The 17,511-nt window shown below is 43.9% G+C and overlaps 2 protein-coding genes across 2 annotated transcripts in view; one reads left to right on the forward strand and one right to left on the reverse strand.

Annotated features, from left to right (window-relative positions):
* Positions 1 to 10,456, forward strand: part of fancm (FA complementation group M) — a 42,520-nt gene extending 32,064 nt beyond the window's left edge. The window contains exons 15-24 of the mRNA XM_034111051.2: positions 83 to 171; positions 877 to 945; positions 1,124 to 1,237; positions 1,860 to 2,022; positions 2,142 to 2,248; positions 2,338 to 2,816; positions 3,166 to 3,259; positions 7,540 to 7,879; positions 8,532 to 8,826; positions 9,331 to 10,456. Of these exons, the coding sequence (XP_033966942.1) occupies positions 83 to 171; positions 877 to 945; positions 1,124 to 1,237; positions 1,860 to 2,022; positions 2,142 to 2,248; positions 2,338 to 2,816; positions 3,166 to 3,259; positions 7,540 to 7,879; positions 8,532 to 8,826; positions 9,331 to 9,457 (1,877 nt within the window). The 3' untranslated portion in view covers positions 9,458 to 10,456. The remainder of the gene's footprint in view (positions 1 to 82; positions 172 to 876; positions 946 to 1,123; positions 1,238 to 1,859; positions 2,023 to 2,141; positions 2,249 to 2,337; positions 2,817 to 3,165; positions 3,260 to 7,539; positions 7,880 to 8,531; positions 8,827 to 9,330) is intronic.
* Positions 10,457 to 11,330: 874 nt separating this feature from the next.
* On the reverse strand, positions 11,331 to 16,954 carry slc25a29l (solute carrier family 25 member 29-like). The gene is made up of 4 exons (XM_034111053.2): positions 16,484 to 16,954; positions 14,751 to 14,794; positions 13,713 to 13,796; positions 11,331 to 12,847 (listed from the first exon to the last, which is right to left on the reverse strand). The coding sequence occupies exons 1-4, from the start codon at positions 16,515 to 16,517 to the stop codon at positions 12,086 to 12,088; spliced, it is 924 nt and encodes a 307-aa protein (XP_033966944.1). The 5' UTR covers positions 16,518 to 16,954; the 3' UTR covers positions 11,331 to 12,085.
* Between the last annotated feature and the right edge of the window lie 557 nt (positions 16,955 to 17,511).

The following is a 17,511-nucleotide window of genomic DNA, read 5'->3' on the forward strand; positions in this document are numbered from 1 at the left end:
GGTTTACTTTTTTAGTCTTCCTCTTTTTGAACCTGCTGTTGTAAGATGTGCATTGTTCTGTGTCGCTCACCTTCCCTCTCAGTGGAGTGCGTCAGTGACAGTGATGATGAAGTCGTGGTTCATAAAAGGAGAGCTCAGAGCAAGGTCAAACCATTGTCGTCACCTGAAGTGGTGAGTAAAGCCTCTCAATATTAGAGCTGCAACTAATGACTTTCAAAAATAATTGGATTCATCTGCTGATTATTTTCGAGATGCATCCTCCGGTCTTATTGTGTCTCATTGTGAAGATGCCACTCACCAGAGCTTGTGTTTTTAAATGTGTTGTATCCTAAACAAAAGTCCAACACCAACAGATGTTCTATTTACTATACACAACAATCATCAACATTGCCTATGATTGATTTTTTTAAGTGCACCTCTTCGTTGATATGCATCTTTCCTTTTCCCTTTCATAACATGTATGACTTGAATACAAAATGATGGCCACTTAAGTTTTAATCTTTGTGTAAACATTTGAAATACAAAGTGGGTAAAAATCCAGAGTCTGTGTTGTTGTCTTTTGGTACAAAAAGACGGGAGATATCTGATTCAGATGGCTCAGGCTGCCTCTGTCCATCAATTTTCACGTACTTGCAGTTGTCATGACAACCATTTTGCAAGCAGAAGCATGTGCAGCCCCTGAAAGTTCTTACCAACTGTCTTTCGTTTTTTTTTTGTAAAGCACTTTGAATTGCCTTGTGTTGAAAAGTGCTATATAAATAAACTTGCCTTGCCTTGCCAAAACACATCTTGATAAATATGTATGACGTTCACATATTGTGCAGTGTTTACTGTATAACTCGTGTGTGTATAAGAGAAACGTCTCTTCTCTGCTAGTCGAAGATCTCCAGTGATGTGGACTCCCCGCTGGTAGTGAAGAGGAAACGCACAGCTGCTCTCAATACTGTGAGATTTCTATCATTAGCAGTAAATTACACCAAATGGTTCAACCTATTCAACACAGCCAATTTGATTTGACTTACTTTCACTCCATGCATTACTAATGATCAATTATTTAGTCCTACTGCTTTGCTAATATGCCATTAGCAGTGGACAGTACGTGAGTCATTTGCTCTCTCTCCAGTCTGATGAAATGGAGGACCAAACTGTCTCCGATGATGATTTCCAGAATGTGTTCACACACAGAAACACAGCACACGGAGCTGAGAGGGAACCAGTCCAACAGAGCAAAGCCAAGGTCTGTGTGACAACAGATGACTCCGCAGAATGCTGTGATCAGAGTCTGAATTATAACGTGTATTCTCTAAGTTTGTATACCTGCGTAGATGCATATAGAGCTATGGTTAGTGTAACATGTATATGTATGTTACTTTTGTTTTAACTGATGAACAGAAAACTAAATGCACCGTCATCATTTGAGGTTAATGAGTGTATTTTCTTCCTGCATTTAGTTTTTATACCATAAATAATAATGTGTTTTTGGGGCTGAAAACAGTTGCGTGCTGCGTCCAAAAAGAAAGCACTGAGTGTTGAGAGTGAAAAGAGCTGTACATGTAAAACATTCCGAGTGAAGAGGCAGATTCAGGTAAAAACTCTTTAGTGTTAATCCATAGGAGCGACCCCTTTTACATTTTTATATTGTAATTTAATAGTTGATAGATAAGATATAAGATAGAGAAAATATAAATGATATAGCTGCTCTTAAATCACACCAAATAAAGTTGTTTTGCCTCCCTCAAAACAATCATAAAACATTCCAGACACCTTCCTCTGAACATAAAATGTCAAGTCTATAAATATCTATCACAGACACCGTCAACACCAATCAGCTTTGGCATTTGTCATTTTGTTTTCCTCAGCACCCAAAATGTCGAAGGGGTCGGCAGTTCCTAGATGAAGAAGCAAAGCTGTCGGAGGAGGAGGGGTCAGACGTGTCTTCTGATGAAGAGGATGGAGAAGATCAGAACCACTCTCTGGAAGGCTTTGTGGTGGACAACACACACTGCTCTCATGGACTGAATGGTACACCGTGGATTTATCTGAAGAAATTAGATTTTCTTTTTTACCCTAGTGAAGTATATTTCAAATGTAATCAACCGAGTGTTTGAGTTGAAGATGGCTTCCTGTTTGTTTTATGACAGACTCAGAGATGCAAGGTGTCTACCTAAAGTCTGTGAGAAGCCCAGCTGTCCATGGAAAGTTTAAATTGTCCTACAAAAATCATAACAACATGGACATATTTTCTCAGGTATACTGGATATTTCCTTCTCAATGCATATACAACTTATCATAACAATGAAAACGGTTATGATTGACTCGAGTCCATGTTCCTAACAGGTGCCTGAGATGGATGAAACATATGCAGAGGACAGCTTTGTGGTAGGAAATGATGAAGAGGAGGGGGAGAGCAGCGAGCAGCAGGCTGAAGACATTGAACTTATGCCCGAGGAGTCGTATGTGGAGGGGCGGAGGCAGTATGCCACCAGACGGCGGGTTTTCCTCCACAAAGCCAGAGCAGGCGCTAAGGCTACACCTGGATGTCCTCCAAAGACAGCTGGTGTGAAAACCAAACGCACCCGTGTCATACAGATGAATGATTCAAGTGATGAGGAGATGGAGGAAGCTATAAGGAGAAGTCTAGCAACAGAAGGGGGTGTTGCTGCCCCCTTGTGGCCACAGGCAGTACAGCCTGAGCCTAACGGGCAGCAGCAACAGAAGCCTTCCTCCTCCTCATCCTCTTCAACCATAGCATCCAAAGTGTCGTTGCTGAGCAAGACAAAGAGGAGCTCAGTGAGTGCGGAACAGCAAAATGAGAGGTAAAGACATTCTCATCTGGTAGCACACAAACAGAAAGATTCAATTCAAATAGCTTTATTGGCATGACCATAATGACATACAGTACTGCCAAAGCTTTGCACAATCACAACATCTATACATAAATATACATTTGGAGTGTACGGTGATGTTCACAAACATTTTGAACAAGCAAGAATATCATGTTTTCTTTACAAGCAATATAGTTGTTGAACATGAGCTATAAAAGTAATTATTACATTAAAAAACACAGAACAATAGAAAAAGTTAAGGTTGGTTATTGATTATTGTGCAGGGAATATCGAGGAAACATTCAACAACCACGAGAGAATCATTTTCTTTCTCGTGCAGGCATCGTCGGAGATTAGAAAATCAGCATTTGCTCTCTGATGAACTAGACTTTGCAGAGTCCGATTTGCCGGTATCCTCCAAGAAACAACCCCAGGTACACACACACACACACACACACACACACACACACACACACACACACACACACACACACACACACACACACACACACACACACACACACACACACACACACTTACTTACTTATGTGTTATACTCAGTGTTAGAAGGGAAACTTAATAATACATTTCATTTATATAGCACACTTTAAAAACGTCCTCTCAAGGTGCTTCACAATGCTATGAGGAGAAAATAAAATAACAAAATATAGTTCTCATTCATAACACTCCGTTCGATGTCTTACTATGGGATGCGCCTCATCGCGGAGCAAACGGAAGCATCAATCTCATTACGCCAATCCTGATTGGCTGGTGATCTTGACGTCAGCGTCAGGGACATCACCCCCTATAAGTAGCTTGCGCCACAACGCATGCGTCATTCAAACACCTCTTCTCGCGTCAGAGCACATCTCTACAGTAGCCGGGCAAGCTTCACTGTCCACAGACTGAACCCAAATACCCATTTCGGTCGACGGGCGCTCGCCGGCTACTCCTTCTGCTTCGCAGGAAGACGGTAGTACTAAAGCTGTTAGTATTTAAAATCGACCTCGCCCTTCTCTTAGGTAGGTCCGATTTTTCAAGCTAGCAGCACACCTGTTGCTAGCTCGCTCCCTCTCTACCGACACCACGGTAGCGAGGAAGTTTTTCTTTTCATACTGCCACACCAGTCAGTATTCTCCGGGAATAAAAGACCCACACCGTCCTTTTTCTCCGGATTAAGGACAAGGTGGTAATACCTTTTTCTCCCGTCCCACCTGTCGAGAGCGGGCCCTCTCCACGCCACGAGGCGAACAAGATGGACGCCCCTCTCCCTCACACCAGAGGAGTCAGGGACACGGTGGCTCGACTCTGCGGCTGCGGGTTGAAGATCTCGGGCACAGACACACACCAGGTCTGTTCGTCCTGCCTCGGGCTGACCAGCTTCGCCCGGTCTGAGCATGGACCTGCAGGCCGTGTGCAAACGCGCTGCGGTCAGACTCAACGTTCCGTGGCCTGAAATGGCCAAGGAGACCTCCAGGTCCCGCTACGAGGGGAAACACCTTCCCTAAGCAGCGGGCAAAAAGAGGCAACTCCTTCTGGTCTTCCCGGAAATGTTGGATGAAGTGTCGGTCTCGTGGAGAGACCGGCCCTTCAGCAACAAGGTCCCAATCCAGGGTGCCTCCTCCCTAGACTGGGACGGGATGGAGAGGCTCGGCCTGCTCCGCATACCGCCCATGGAGCGGTATGCTACCGAAGGTGGGCCCGTCACCAAGCAGGAACCCCGCGCTGCCAGCAAAGTCGGACCGCTTTCAGTCTACAATGACTGAAAAGTCCTACAAAGCGGCAGCGCTGTCCGCCAGGGCACTGAACGTGTCCTCGCTGCTAACTGCCTACCAAGCGGAGCTCTGCGAGGACCCGTCACTCTGGACGAGATGGCAGCGGTCACGGACATTTGCTTAGAAGGGTCCAGCCGCTGCCTTCGCAGCAGCAGTCTCGAACTCTGCTCGGTTTAAAGCACCGGACAAGCAGAGGTCGCAGCCCAGGCTGGAGACCAGGGCAAGTATATATCGAGAAAATCTCCGGTTCCGGCTGCAGCTCAGGCTCAGCCAACCCAGAATTCCGGCCAGCAGTCGAGGAAGAAGAAGCGAGCGGCGTGACAGCCCCTCCTTCTCCCCTCCGTGAATGTGTTCCCGCCGCCTCGAGAGATGCCTAAACACCATCCTCAAGTCCGCACAAACACATGTCAGACATTGATTGATTCCTCTGTCATTAAACATTTGCCGCTGACGCATCCAGGCTTCAGGCCGAGGGCTTCAGGCCGAGGGCACACCAATACTCTCCGCGCGCCACGGCGTGCGGAGAGTATTGGTTATGTAATATTACATATTGGTTATGTAATGCGTAGTGGCACTACACCCGACTTTTCTAGTACGGGACGCGCCTACAGGTGCTGTCCTTTCACGGAAGGTGGTCACCACGGACGCATGTCAGACAGGCTGATAGGGTATTTACGAAGGTCGCCCGGTGAGAGGTCTCTAGAGCAGAGACCTCCAGCGGGCGCACGTAAATCACCCGGAGCTTTTAGCGGTGGTCCCCACCCTAAAACGCTTCCTGCCTTCTCTCAGAGGACACCATGTCCTCGTGAGGACAGACAACACGATATCGTGTATGAACCACCAGGGGAGGTTGCGTTGTCTCCAGTCACACACACTGGCACACAAACTGATCCCTTGGAGCGGCAGACGTCTCCTCTCTCTGAGAGCGACACAGGTACCGGGAGTGATGCACCTCGGGACAGAACTACTGTCCAGAGGTGCACCACTCTATGCAGACTGGACTCCACATCCAAGGATCGTGAGTCCGCTGTGGGTGCGTTACGGCGGAGCCGCGTTAAATCTGTTCGCATAAAGAAAAAATGCTCAATGACAGCTGTTCTCTTTAATGCACGATTTAAACGCACTGTTAGGCGGGGACGCACTCGTACACGATTGACCTCCGGGTCCTCTGTCCGCATTCCCACCCCTGGCTCTGTTACCCCCAACTCTGGCCAGAGTGAAGGAGCAACGCCACACACTTACTCTGATGGTTCCGCCCTAGCCCGCAACGTACGGGCTGGCAGAGATATATCAGCTGTTGTGCGGGCAGCCATGGCAGCCCCCACCACGCAGGGACAGATTGTCACGGGGCCTGACCCGTGAGTGGTACAATCTGAATACAGTGGGACTCCCTCAGAAGGTGATAAACACTATTCAGAGTGCGAGAGCTTCCTCCACCAGGTCTCTTTACGACTGTAAGTGGAGGGTGTTTGAGGAGTGGTGCCTTCAAGAAGGACACATCTCTTTTCAATGTCCTGTCGGGGTGATTTTATCATTTCTACAGGACTTGATCGATAAACACAGAGCTTTCTCCACGATCAAGGTGTACCTGGCTGCTATTGCTGCATGTCATGTGGGCTTTGAGGGTAAGACGGCTAGCCAACATCCTTTGGTCTGCCGTTTTATGAAGGGAGCGCGCAGGCTCCTCCAGGTCACTGGTGCCCTTATGGGACCTGGCAGTGGTTTTAAGTGGGCTCAAAATGACCCCATTTGAACCCCTGGAAGGAGCTGACATGAAACATCTGTCACTCAAGACAGTGCTGTTACTGGCCCTGGCATCCGCCAAGCGGGTCAGTGATATCCATGCACTGTCTGTACATCCTTCATGCACTCAGTTCGCCCCAGGGCAAACGAGAGTGTTGTTGAAGCCCAACCCTGCCTTTACACCAAAGGTGGTTGGTTTGTGTACCCCAATTGACATTGAGGCATTTCCTCTGCCGCTGGTTTCCTCCGGGGAACAGCAGCAGGATCTGTTGTGTCCAGTCCGGGCTTTACACACATATATGGACAGATCAAAAGAGCTTCGTCTTAATGACCAACTCTTGGTGTCCTGGGATAACCCTCACAAGGGCAAGCCCGTTACTAAGCAACGGCTCTCCCACTGGATTGTGGAGGCAATTGCTTTGGGGCCCGTACAAGTCAGAGCTCGCAGGCACCCTCGGGTTCGCGAGTTCTCTGGACTCAGGGTCTGGCTGCATCCTGGGCTCTGTCCGCCTTTTAACAGTCTGGACGTTCTACTCCCAGTTTTGACTCAAGCAGTGCTGGGCACCTGGTTGAGTCAGAGCCCTACCTGTTAAAGTTCTGGTCGGTTTGGTGATCTTCGAGATAAGCTCGTCTGGCAATACGGGAGCTACAATATCCCATAGTGAGACATCAAACGGAGTGTTATGAATGAGAACTATAGGTTACTTACGTAACCCCAGTCCTCAGAGTAACATGAAGTGAGATGTCTCACCTTGCTATGGTGAAGCGAGAAGAGGTGCTTATTTTGAATGACGCATGCGTTGTGGCGCAAGCTACTTATATGGGGTGATTTCCCTGACGCTGACATCAAGATCACCAGCCAATCAGGATTGGCGTAATGAGATTGATGCTTCTGTTTGCTCCGCGATGAGGCGCATCCCATAGTGAGACATCTCACTTCATGTTACTCTTAGAACTGGGGTTACGTAAGTGACCTATAGTTATCTAAGGAGCATATTGAATAAAATATGGTAATATAAAAAAGGTGAATGAAAAATAATTTAAAAAAAAAAGGACAGACAGTAAAACGTGGTGCGGAACAGGTGGGTGTTGAGGCTTTTCTTAAACATTGAGTGATGCAGATGTCCGTATGTGAGAACTTGACCCATGATCCCTAAAACATACTTCAATAAAACTTCATTGAGGATTTCCTGCAGGTCCAGGCCCCCCCGGCCCCCTCCTCAGAGCCGCAGACGTCCTCCGCTCAGAGTTCATCCGTCAGTGCTCCTCCCGTCTGCATCCTGGTGGACAGCCGCTGCCTCAGTGGAGGGTCGGAGCTGATGACCAGCCTCCGTCAGCGCCACGCAGCCACCCTCCACGTCTGCTCACTGGACGGCAGCTACTTCATCGTCAGCAACCGCACGGCAGTGGAGAAGCACAGCCAATCAGATCTGGCGGCAACGCAGAACCGGAAGCGATTGGCTGAGAGAGTGAACAGCCTGCAGGGGTTGTTCGAGCGAGTTTGTCTCATAGTGGAGAAGGACCGGTCCAAGCCAGGTCAGTCAGACGGTTGATTTGATAAGCAACGTTTTGTAGATTATTAGCCTATATTTGGATTACAGGAAGATATGATAGTTCACACAATAATTTGATTTAATATGAATTAGTAATCAATCAAAGAACTACTCCCATATTTAACATAACAAGTAGCGTTATCACAGTCTTACACCTAAAAGTCCTGCATTTAAAGTCTTACATGAGTACTCAAGTGTAGGCGTCAATATATACTAATAGTACCACAAGTAAAAGCAATCGGTGTACAGAATGGTTTATTTCAGATTGCTGATGCAGCTGTTAGAGATGGAACTAATTTGAAAGACTTTATAATCTAGTGAAAGCCTCATCTATAACAATAACATTCATTTGTTTATTTCTATTTTCTATTGATAATCTGAATCTGTAAAGTAACTGAATCTGTCAAATAAATATAGTGCCGTAAAAAGTAGAATACCTCCCTCCGAGTACCAAAAGTATAAAGTAGAATATAATGGAAATACTCAGTTAATTGCCTCAAAATTATACTCATTATCCCAGTTCTACCACGATATATATATATTTTTATATATATATATGTGATATATATATATATGATATATATAAAAATATATATAGATATATCTGCTGCTCATGATAAATGTCTTCTCCACAGGTGAGGCATCACGTCCGTTTCAGCGAACGCGTTGCTATGACAGCACTCTGACGGCTCTGGTGAGTACGGGGGTGCGCCTGCTGTGGAGCGACGGCGCTGAGCAGAGTGCCGGCCTGCTGGCAGACCTGGCCAGGCTGGAGCAGCGGAAAGGTCAGGCCATCGGCGTGCCGCTGGAGGTCAAAGGGTCGCACCGGCAGCAGGCCCTGCAGCTGTACCTCGGCCTGCCCTCCGTCAGCTACGTCCACGCCCTCAGCCTGAGCCACAACTTCAGCTCCATCGCCCAACTCATCAACAGGTAGAAGGAAGAGTGTGTGCATCGTGGGCAAACATGTTCAGATGGCTTCTTTCCCTTCACTGAGAGACAGCCTGAACAACATTATTAAAACCTGGTCATCGGAGAGAGACTTAAACTCCTTTTGTAACTAGCAGCGGAAAGCAGAGAGCATTCTGGCCTCTCCAGGTCATGTTCTTGCAGATTAATTTGTTCCGTTGCCATCAGGGCGTAGATATGCTCTACCTGCTCTTAAGACAAATCACTTTTCAAAATCATTCATCCCCTCTGCTCTCAAACTTTTAAATTCTTGATAGGTTTTTTTATTTGATTATTTATTGATTGTGATGCTATGAACTACTTATCGTCTACATTGGAATGATCACATCTCTGCTCCCGGGTGTATCTGTGTGCTTTCTTCCTGTATGTTCCTGCCTGTGTACATGACGTAAGCTGCTCATAACCAATTGCCCCTTGCGGGATTACAGTTGTTGATTATTATACACAGTGTCCTCTCCCCTCCTGCAGCTCCATTGAAGCCATACAGAAGGGAGGCAGTATGAGTCGATCCAGAGCCGAGGAGATCTACCGCTTCCTGCGCTACTCCTGTGACTCCTTCATGATGAACTCATCCACAGCAGGGAAGAGCAGCTAGCAGCGGGGAAGGGAAGCTCTGTAAGAAAAAGACAATATGTTCCTCTGTTCCTTTATTCCATTACTATGTCCAGCAACTTCTCCTTCGGAAGTTGTTTATCGAGAAGAGAATACAGTCAGGATATTAAGGGAACACCAGTCACCTATCTGTATGTTATAACATACAATGTGATCCTTGATAAATGGCACTAATGCTGTCAGACTCAGTTAAAGCACTACCATGAGGAATCATAAGAAATCTATATTTGTTTGTCACTTGAATAACTTATTATTTTTGTCATAATAATGGATACATTTGTTTACAATGCTACTCTGAAAGAAATAAGGTATAACCTTTCTTTAATAAACAATGATATTTTTATACAAAAGTATCACACCATATTTATGTGAAGGATTTGAATGAGTGTGCTTCAGTATCAAATATAAGCAGTACCTGTGATATCCATCTCTAACCACTAGAGGTCAGACTGTCACATTTTTCTAGGGTCACTTACAACAACAACTCATCCATTTATTTATTTAAGTACTTTATTTTAACATGTTGATGCTGTACAAAAAACAGTTTTTCCCAAAACATGAGAAAAGATGTTGACCTTTATTTCTCCATTCAAGAGCTACATGGTCGGTGTGCATGCTGCTTTGGTGCAAGATAGTGACATTAACATCACAGAACACAAAGGCAACATCAGACAGATAAAACATCCCTTTCATAATCAAACAATAATGAATCATCCACTTGTCAGACACACTTTTAAACAAGAAACACATCTAGAAACAGAAAAACAGATTATAATTAAAGAAACCATATTTAGCCTACTTATATTTCACACTTTCAAACGTATAAAGGATGACATTAAAACACCAAATTCACAGTACATACAGTATTGTGTGGATGGACAATCAGTCACCTCATTGACGAGTTGCAGCAGCAGCAGCAGCAGCAGCAGACATAAAGATAAATGTGTGATTTGTGCCGGACTGCAGTTTCAGTGTTAGACGTGTTACATTTTAAACCTGCTAAATGTAAAACGTTTGTGAAATGGAGCAGCTGTTAACAGGGTACAGAGGTCACACTGCCCTGTGTGTACACTCTGTTATATAATGACTGAAGGTTAACATTGAGAGGAACGCAAAGGGGTCCTAAAGGCAGATGCACAACCGCAATGTCTGATTAAGACTGTAATGTTGTCACTTCATTTCACAACAGTGTGTGGAAATGCTGTCTTTGTTTGTCCAAAGATTACTGGCAAAGCTAAAAGGCCAGATTTTAAAGACAACGCTATCAATAGCAAATGGTTTAGTTTTATCTTTGAAAGAAGATCCTATATATATTTACGTTATGGCTGAACAGTAGGCTTTTAACAAATGACCAGTTCGCTTCAAAATTACCACGTGTGACTCAGATGGTCTAATGTCTACACAGTGCAAAGTGTAGCGCCTTCTAAATAGTGTATCTACCACCTATTGAAGAAGCACAAGGTTTAAAAATAAATGCTGGGCTTTAAAAAAGCCACTTTTATCAAGCCATCATCTTAGGGTAACACTAACATAATCTTTCATTAGTGGGAAATATACAATCAAGTGAGAATAATAGTTTTTATCTGCAAATGTGCTTTATATCATACCATAAGGTGCTGTCCAGAACAAATGGACTGCATCAGATTTGGTTTAGCACAATGATTGTGTTTAAAAACATTAATCATGATTCATTTGTAGACGACGGTATCTACACCATGTTATTTCATAATGTAATGGGCCAATGCCTGAGCCTGTAATCATCCCAATTGTAACTACAGAAAGTAGCAACTCTTTGCATCTAACTCCTATGCCTTCTCATAGGAAAGCTGAACTACAGTCAAAAAAGAATACAACAATTTCTACGTCTTTGTTTGTATTTGTAACCATTAACATAAGAATGCAGTGTTAACAGATAGCGGATTACTTGACCTGGACATCAAGGAGAGAACAATATGGATAGCTCAAATGATACAAGAAACATTTTACATGTGTATTTTAAAAAACACACATTTTACTTGAGTGAAATTAGCAAGAAATACAGTAAACATTTACTATTTTTTTTTTAATGCTGTTGATTTTTTTCGCGAATGAGATGCCCTATTCAGTTTCTCAAAGTCAAACGTGATGTCTTTAAATGTCTTGTTTTGTCAGCCCAGAGCTTTTTTTGTTTGTTATCATATGAAAAGCTAAAGATATCCACATCATGGAGGCTGAAAACAGTACTTTCTGCCATTCTTGCCTTGAAATCCCCCTCAATTAATTAGTCACTAACAGATGCTACTCTAGCGCACAGCATTAAAGACAGTACTTCTTTTACTCTGTAGTTTTGTAGTAACTTATGTAACAGTCCTCATTTACTTAAAACAAAAAAGTGTAAAAAAAACCAAGGACCTTTTTAAAAAAAACCATGCCATATTTACAAGTGCAGCATTAATCTTAAAATATATATATATTATTTAAATAATACATGTGGTCACTTGGCTAAAGCTCCATGGCCTAACCTAGGGTCAGTTTACCTTTCTCATTATAGACACCGGTTAACAGATCATAGACCTACGTTAAAAATCGTATTTCATCTTCCTGTCATCACACTTGCGGACTGACGTAAAGCTCACATGCTGGTTGGCTGCGTCTGTGGCTGCAGCGGGACAGGCTGCTGCTCCGAGTCCACGATGCTACACTCTTGTCCCTCGCGCATGTACATCAGAAATAGAGTCACGGTGGCAAATGTGGTAGCATTGACTGGGAACGCGCGGAGCAAAGTGGACGTGAGCCCGCGTGTGAACACCCTCCACCCCTCCTTCTTTAAGCTCTGTCGGACACAGTCCATAATGCCACTGTACTGGTTGACCCCGCCCACCCCGTCCGCCTGAAGACGCGACTTGATCACATCCACGGGATAGGTGGAGATCCAGGACGCGATGCCAGACATTCCACCGGCGAACAACAGCTTGAGGATCATGTAAGGGTCCTCCGGCTCACAGCCCAGGTAACGGGTCCACGAGTCCCAAGCGAGAAAGTACACCCCGAACCCGGGCATCTCGCGCATCAGGGTGGTCACCATGCCGCGGTTTATTCCTCTGATCCCCTCCTTCTTGTATATTCTAACCAGGCAGTCCAGGGAGTTCTTGTACAGCTTCCTCTTAGACTTCTTCTCTCCAGTCCCTTGCAGCTGCATGCGCGTCTTGGCCAGCTCCATGGGGCAGCAGATGACACACTGGATGGTTCCTGCTGACGCTCCAGCCAGGAACTGGTTGAGAGGCGTGTCACGGCCAAGCTTGCGCATGGCGTTGCCCTGGACGCCAAACACTATGGCATTGATGAAGGTCAGGCCCATCATAGGAGAGCCGATGCCTTTGTACAGACCGGTCATCTACAGACAAACACAGATTACTGGAACCAATGAGGAAACACAGCAAGATTTACACACACTTAAATACTGGGTTGTTACTCCCCTAAATAAGTCCTTCAAATGAAGCTCATGGTGTTAATAATCATAGCAGAGAAATGTGTTGAATTTGAAAAGTTTTCAATTTTGAGGCTTGTTTGTAGTTGACAGCTAATCTGTAATGCATATAACTATGAGTACCTGGCTAAATGCACCGATTGATTTAAATCTGTACAATCAGTGTCATAACCCAACATCTGCTGTCAAATGTACATGTGATGCCTATAGGTGTCATGATTTCATAAAAGAGCTGATGATGCTTGAAGACTTCAATTGACACTTCACAACTAACCGCAGCATGCAGCTCAGAGACTAGTGTCGTTGCTTGAAATTACTTTTTGTAACGAGGTTAAAACAAAACGTCATATTAAAAACATTGAATTGTGGATACTACTAAATGATTGCTGACAAATTAGATTACGAGGGACCAATAGGCCAGGAACCACTATAACATTCATATTGTGGTGTAGGAGGAATACAACGTAATAATCCCTGCAAGAAACTCGGAGACCAAACTCTCCACTCAGCTCAAATGGCATGATGTCCCAAAGCTTTATTTAGCCCACGCAGGATAAGGTCCTCACTGGCCCTGGCTCAGACACACCTCCCACCCCCTAACACCCCATGTAGGAACATGCTGGCTGCTGCATGTGCTTCGAGTGAAACCGGCTACATTAAAGTGACCCTCTTTAACCGCGGCAGAGTACTTGGCACATTGTGAAAGTCACTCATTACTTAACACGCACGAGGTATGGAGCTGCATTCTAAGAAACAAAAAAATACAACGTACCGACTCCTGCCGTATGATTGACTGGAAGCAGTGATATGTCCCGCGGTACAGGGGTCTGTCCACATTTTGAACTTGAAGTCTCACCTGCGAATGATAAGCTTCATGTTAGAGACATCCAAGAGTTATGAAGCCAAACACTACAAAACGCACATTATCACACAGGTTTAAAGGGGTCAAAAAACAACAGCTAGAGCTTTCAAATGTTTCTTTTTTTCAGGGTGAAAATGGGATGCAACACGAAGGGGGAGGAAAATAACCAAAATAAAGTTGTATTAAAAACGTAATGTCTTCTGTGCTTCGTATTGCTATCGCTTAAAGACAAGACATTGGGTGAGAGGAAAAGAAAGACCTTGACCATACTTACTAGGTCACATTTCCATGGAGAGGTTGTTTATTTCTCTCTCTCATCTACAACACAGCGACACTGTTGCTGTTAAAGACCCAGCAACAGCTCAGGGAGAAATGACATTCAAACAATGGTGTTCTAAATGTAACTTTCTTGCCTTTTCAAACAAATCAAGTGAATGATATATCACAGCAAATTCAATGCAATCTTATAAGTCACGGTATCCTAAAAATGCAATGTCGAAAAACCATGCACAATGTTTCATTTTATCATTGATAAAGGAGTATACATTAGTCCACTAACTAAAGCGACTAGGTTACTTTATGTGACCTTGGGGTTAGTTGAAAACAATGACTGTTTAGGGTTAGTGAGTGAAGGAGTTACTCAGTAAAATGCCAGTAATAAAAGACTTTCACTTATAAAGGAAGTGAGAGCAGGTTCTTGGTACATAGGTATGGTTGCTGATAAATACTGCATTTTTGGGGGAAATAAATATCTGTTTAGAATTTAAGAAATGCAACTGTACAACAGAAAAACATAATCTAAAGGTCTTCAATTACAGTATCTGATTCCTCTTGTAGTAAACTCACTGTATTTACAGAGAGGTCAAAATTACAACACTCAAAGCCAAGTACTGGATCATGCCATTGGCTAATGTGAGTAAATAGTGATGACGATGGACACACACCCACCTTCACTGTGTCAAATGGATGTCCGACCAAAACACCAGCAGCACCTGAGAAAAGAATTGACAGGATTTAAAATCATATTTATAAAAAAAAAAAAGGTAATCATAATGGAAGTAGCTCTTCACTCAAAAGCAAACGTATAATCTGCTGGTCCTTGACTTGACTGAGACATACATCTATTATTATACAGTAGGAAATTCTAGTCATGACAAATGATCACCTAATATCCAAATGTGTACTGTTCAACCTATATATCCTGTTGTCCATGAACTAAAAATGTGTGCAAACATATTTACTGATTTAGAAATGTTGTTTATAGACAGGGGGAAACAAAGGCTCATTATTAAACTCTGTTGTGGTGTAGAAACGTTAACATTATTCATGGGAGTGCATCCCAATTGTAATGATCTAATGTCTTGAGCTTATAATTAAAAAAAAAACACACATCTACCTCCAGTTATAACTATGGTGCAACCGGCTTGTTTTGTCACAGGCTTGTATGTATTAGTGAATGAATAACAACTATCTACAGCAGAGTTGGACTGAATCCATTTCAAACATGCTCTAATTATTGTATAACACTCGCAGGTGCACTTTGTTTTGACTGAGCTTAACAAACCAGTTTTTCCCATTGTGCAACTGCAGAAATGTAACGCATGCAGCACTATCCAAAGCACTTTTATCTTTAGTGGAATCTAAAAAAAAGGTCATCCTGTTTCCCTTGAACTTCATTTATTTATTGAATTCATTTGCCTGACATTTAATGGCTTTCTTTAAAAATTAATGCTTCCTATTTCTGTTTATTGGAGACAAGGATATGTTAATTATTTCTTCCAAATGGCTATTCTCATGCTTAAATGTCCTCCTAGTTATTATAAAGTTTGAATGAATTAATGCAATTATCCCTTACTGCGATGCACACAAAACAGGCTGGTATTTAGACATATTTTACCAAATACAACAACATTCTTTTGTAATGTATGCCTTAGTCTTCAGACCCAAAACGTTCATCACATTGTGCATTATTGCAAACGTGCATCCCATCAGGGCCTCTGCTCCTTAAAGTGGTACAGTCTGGGGTAGTTTGGGAAGACCTGGCCTTGGGTGAAGACAAAACAGCTGACAAGATTCCCAGGGGTTAATGGTGAGACTACCAGGAAAAACTGTCTGAGATATTTATTTAAGCAATGAACTCAGTCAACTTCAGGTTGTCCATTTTGTAACGTCTTCTAATTATACTGGGAAAGATCCTGACTTTCCAGTATAACGAGAAGTCATCCGAAATGGGTAAGGGGAGTGGTTGGAGTTCAAGGGATCACTTTATATTGGAAAACGGTAGGGACATTGGGGATCGGAAGATTTCTGAATGGTCTTTAACATATCGAGTGTTAGGTAATGTAATGGGGGGTCAGATTGAGGTCAGGGTAGATAATGACCAAGATGAGGGAAGAGAGAAATGTTACTGATCAATACAACATTTTATGCTAACTACATCCGGGAATTTATATTTCGAATAGAATCTTGCAAGATGAGTCTCTAGCCTGTTATTGTGGTTTGTTTAAAATGTTTCTCAGACGTGGCAGTGGGAGACAAATCCCTATCTTCACTGTGTGAGCTGTCCACGCGTTGCTTGAAGATGGGGGGGAAAAAGGAAAGCTGGCTAATGCTAATGCTAGCTTCCACTTGTTAACCTGGGTAACGTGGCAAGCGAACATCAATACTGGCTAATTACTTACCTCCTATGCAGCCTGCAGCGAAGTCCAATGCCATTCCCTCAAAAATCTTACGCTTTGAAAGTGTTAAGTTACCTCTTTGACTGACAAAACGTATTATTGGAAGGATAATACTTCCCGGAAATCTGTCTTAACTTGTATTATTTACAAACTAGTGCAGCGCTGTGCAATATGCTCTCCTGGGTCTGAGACTGACGCTGCCGAGCAGAGTGAAGATTTCTCCCGGTTTATTGATAACCACACGGACTCGGAGCCTGGTTAAAACTGTGACAGATGTATTTTGCTGATGTGTCCTCACGCTCACTACTAGAAGTGCCCAAGCCTTTCTATTTCTGTACCGCGGAAGGGGGAGGAGGCGGTTGTTCAAGTGAAGAAGAGTTAAGCGTGTCTGCCCTTTTGTAAGGCAGTCCAATCAGGTTAGCAGGACGCAGACAACTCCCCAGTGGGTGCGGTCCGCCCCCCCCCCTCCCATTGGCTGACGCCGGGCGGGCAGAGGAGAGTTTAAAACTCTAGTCCAGAGATAGTAGGCTTGTTTGAGACAAGCAAGACCTGCGCAGACCTGCGCAGTTGCGATCAACGTCTTGCTAGTGCGTTGCATGATGGTTAGTCATTTTGTCCGACTTGCTCTGGAGGCTCGCCTACATGAGACTTTGAAATCTCGCGGGACAAAGACGCCCGCAGCCTTGAGAGCGAGGCGAGGCGAGTTGGCGCAGTTGCTCTCCACGAGCTGCGGAAGCGAAATGCTTGATGGGAAACGGCTCGCTGGTATCTCGAGCTGAGCGCTCATTGGTGGTTTTTACCACGTGCTGCTGATGAAACTCTCCAATTGGCTGGCAAAAGTTTGTTGTTGTTTTGTGTCAGTTTTACGTCGCCACATCCATTCCCATTTGTCATCATTGTTCCACAATGTTTATCATCATGAAATTAATATCTATATATTTTATACTATACTGCTTACCGTTTTCATACTTTATATATCTTAGCATATTCATACACACTGTTCATACTGCTCACAGGCTGATATCTAGTGT

This window comes from Pseudochaenichthys georgianus, chromosome 22 (assembly GCF_902827115.2).
Source record: "Pseudochaenichthys georgianus chromosome 22, fPseGeo1.2, whole genome shotgun sequence".
Taxonomy (NCBI): Eukaryota; Metazoa; Chordata; class Actinopteri; order Perciformes; family Channichthyidae; genus Pseudochaenichthys; species Pseudochaenichthys georgianus.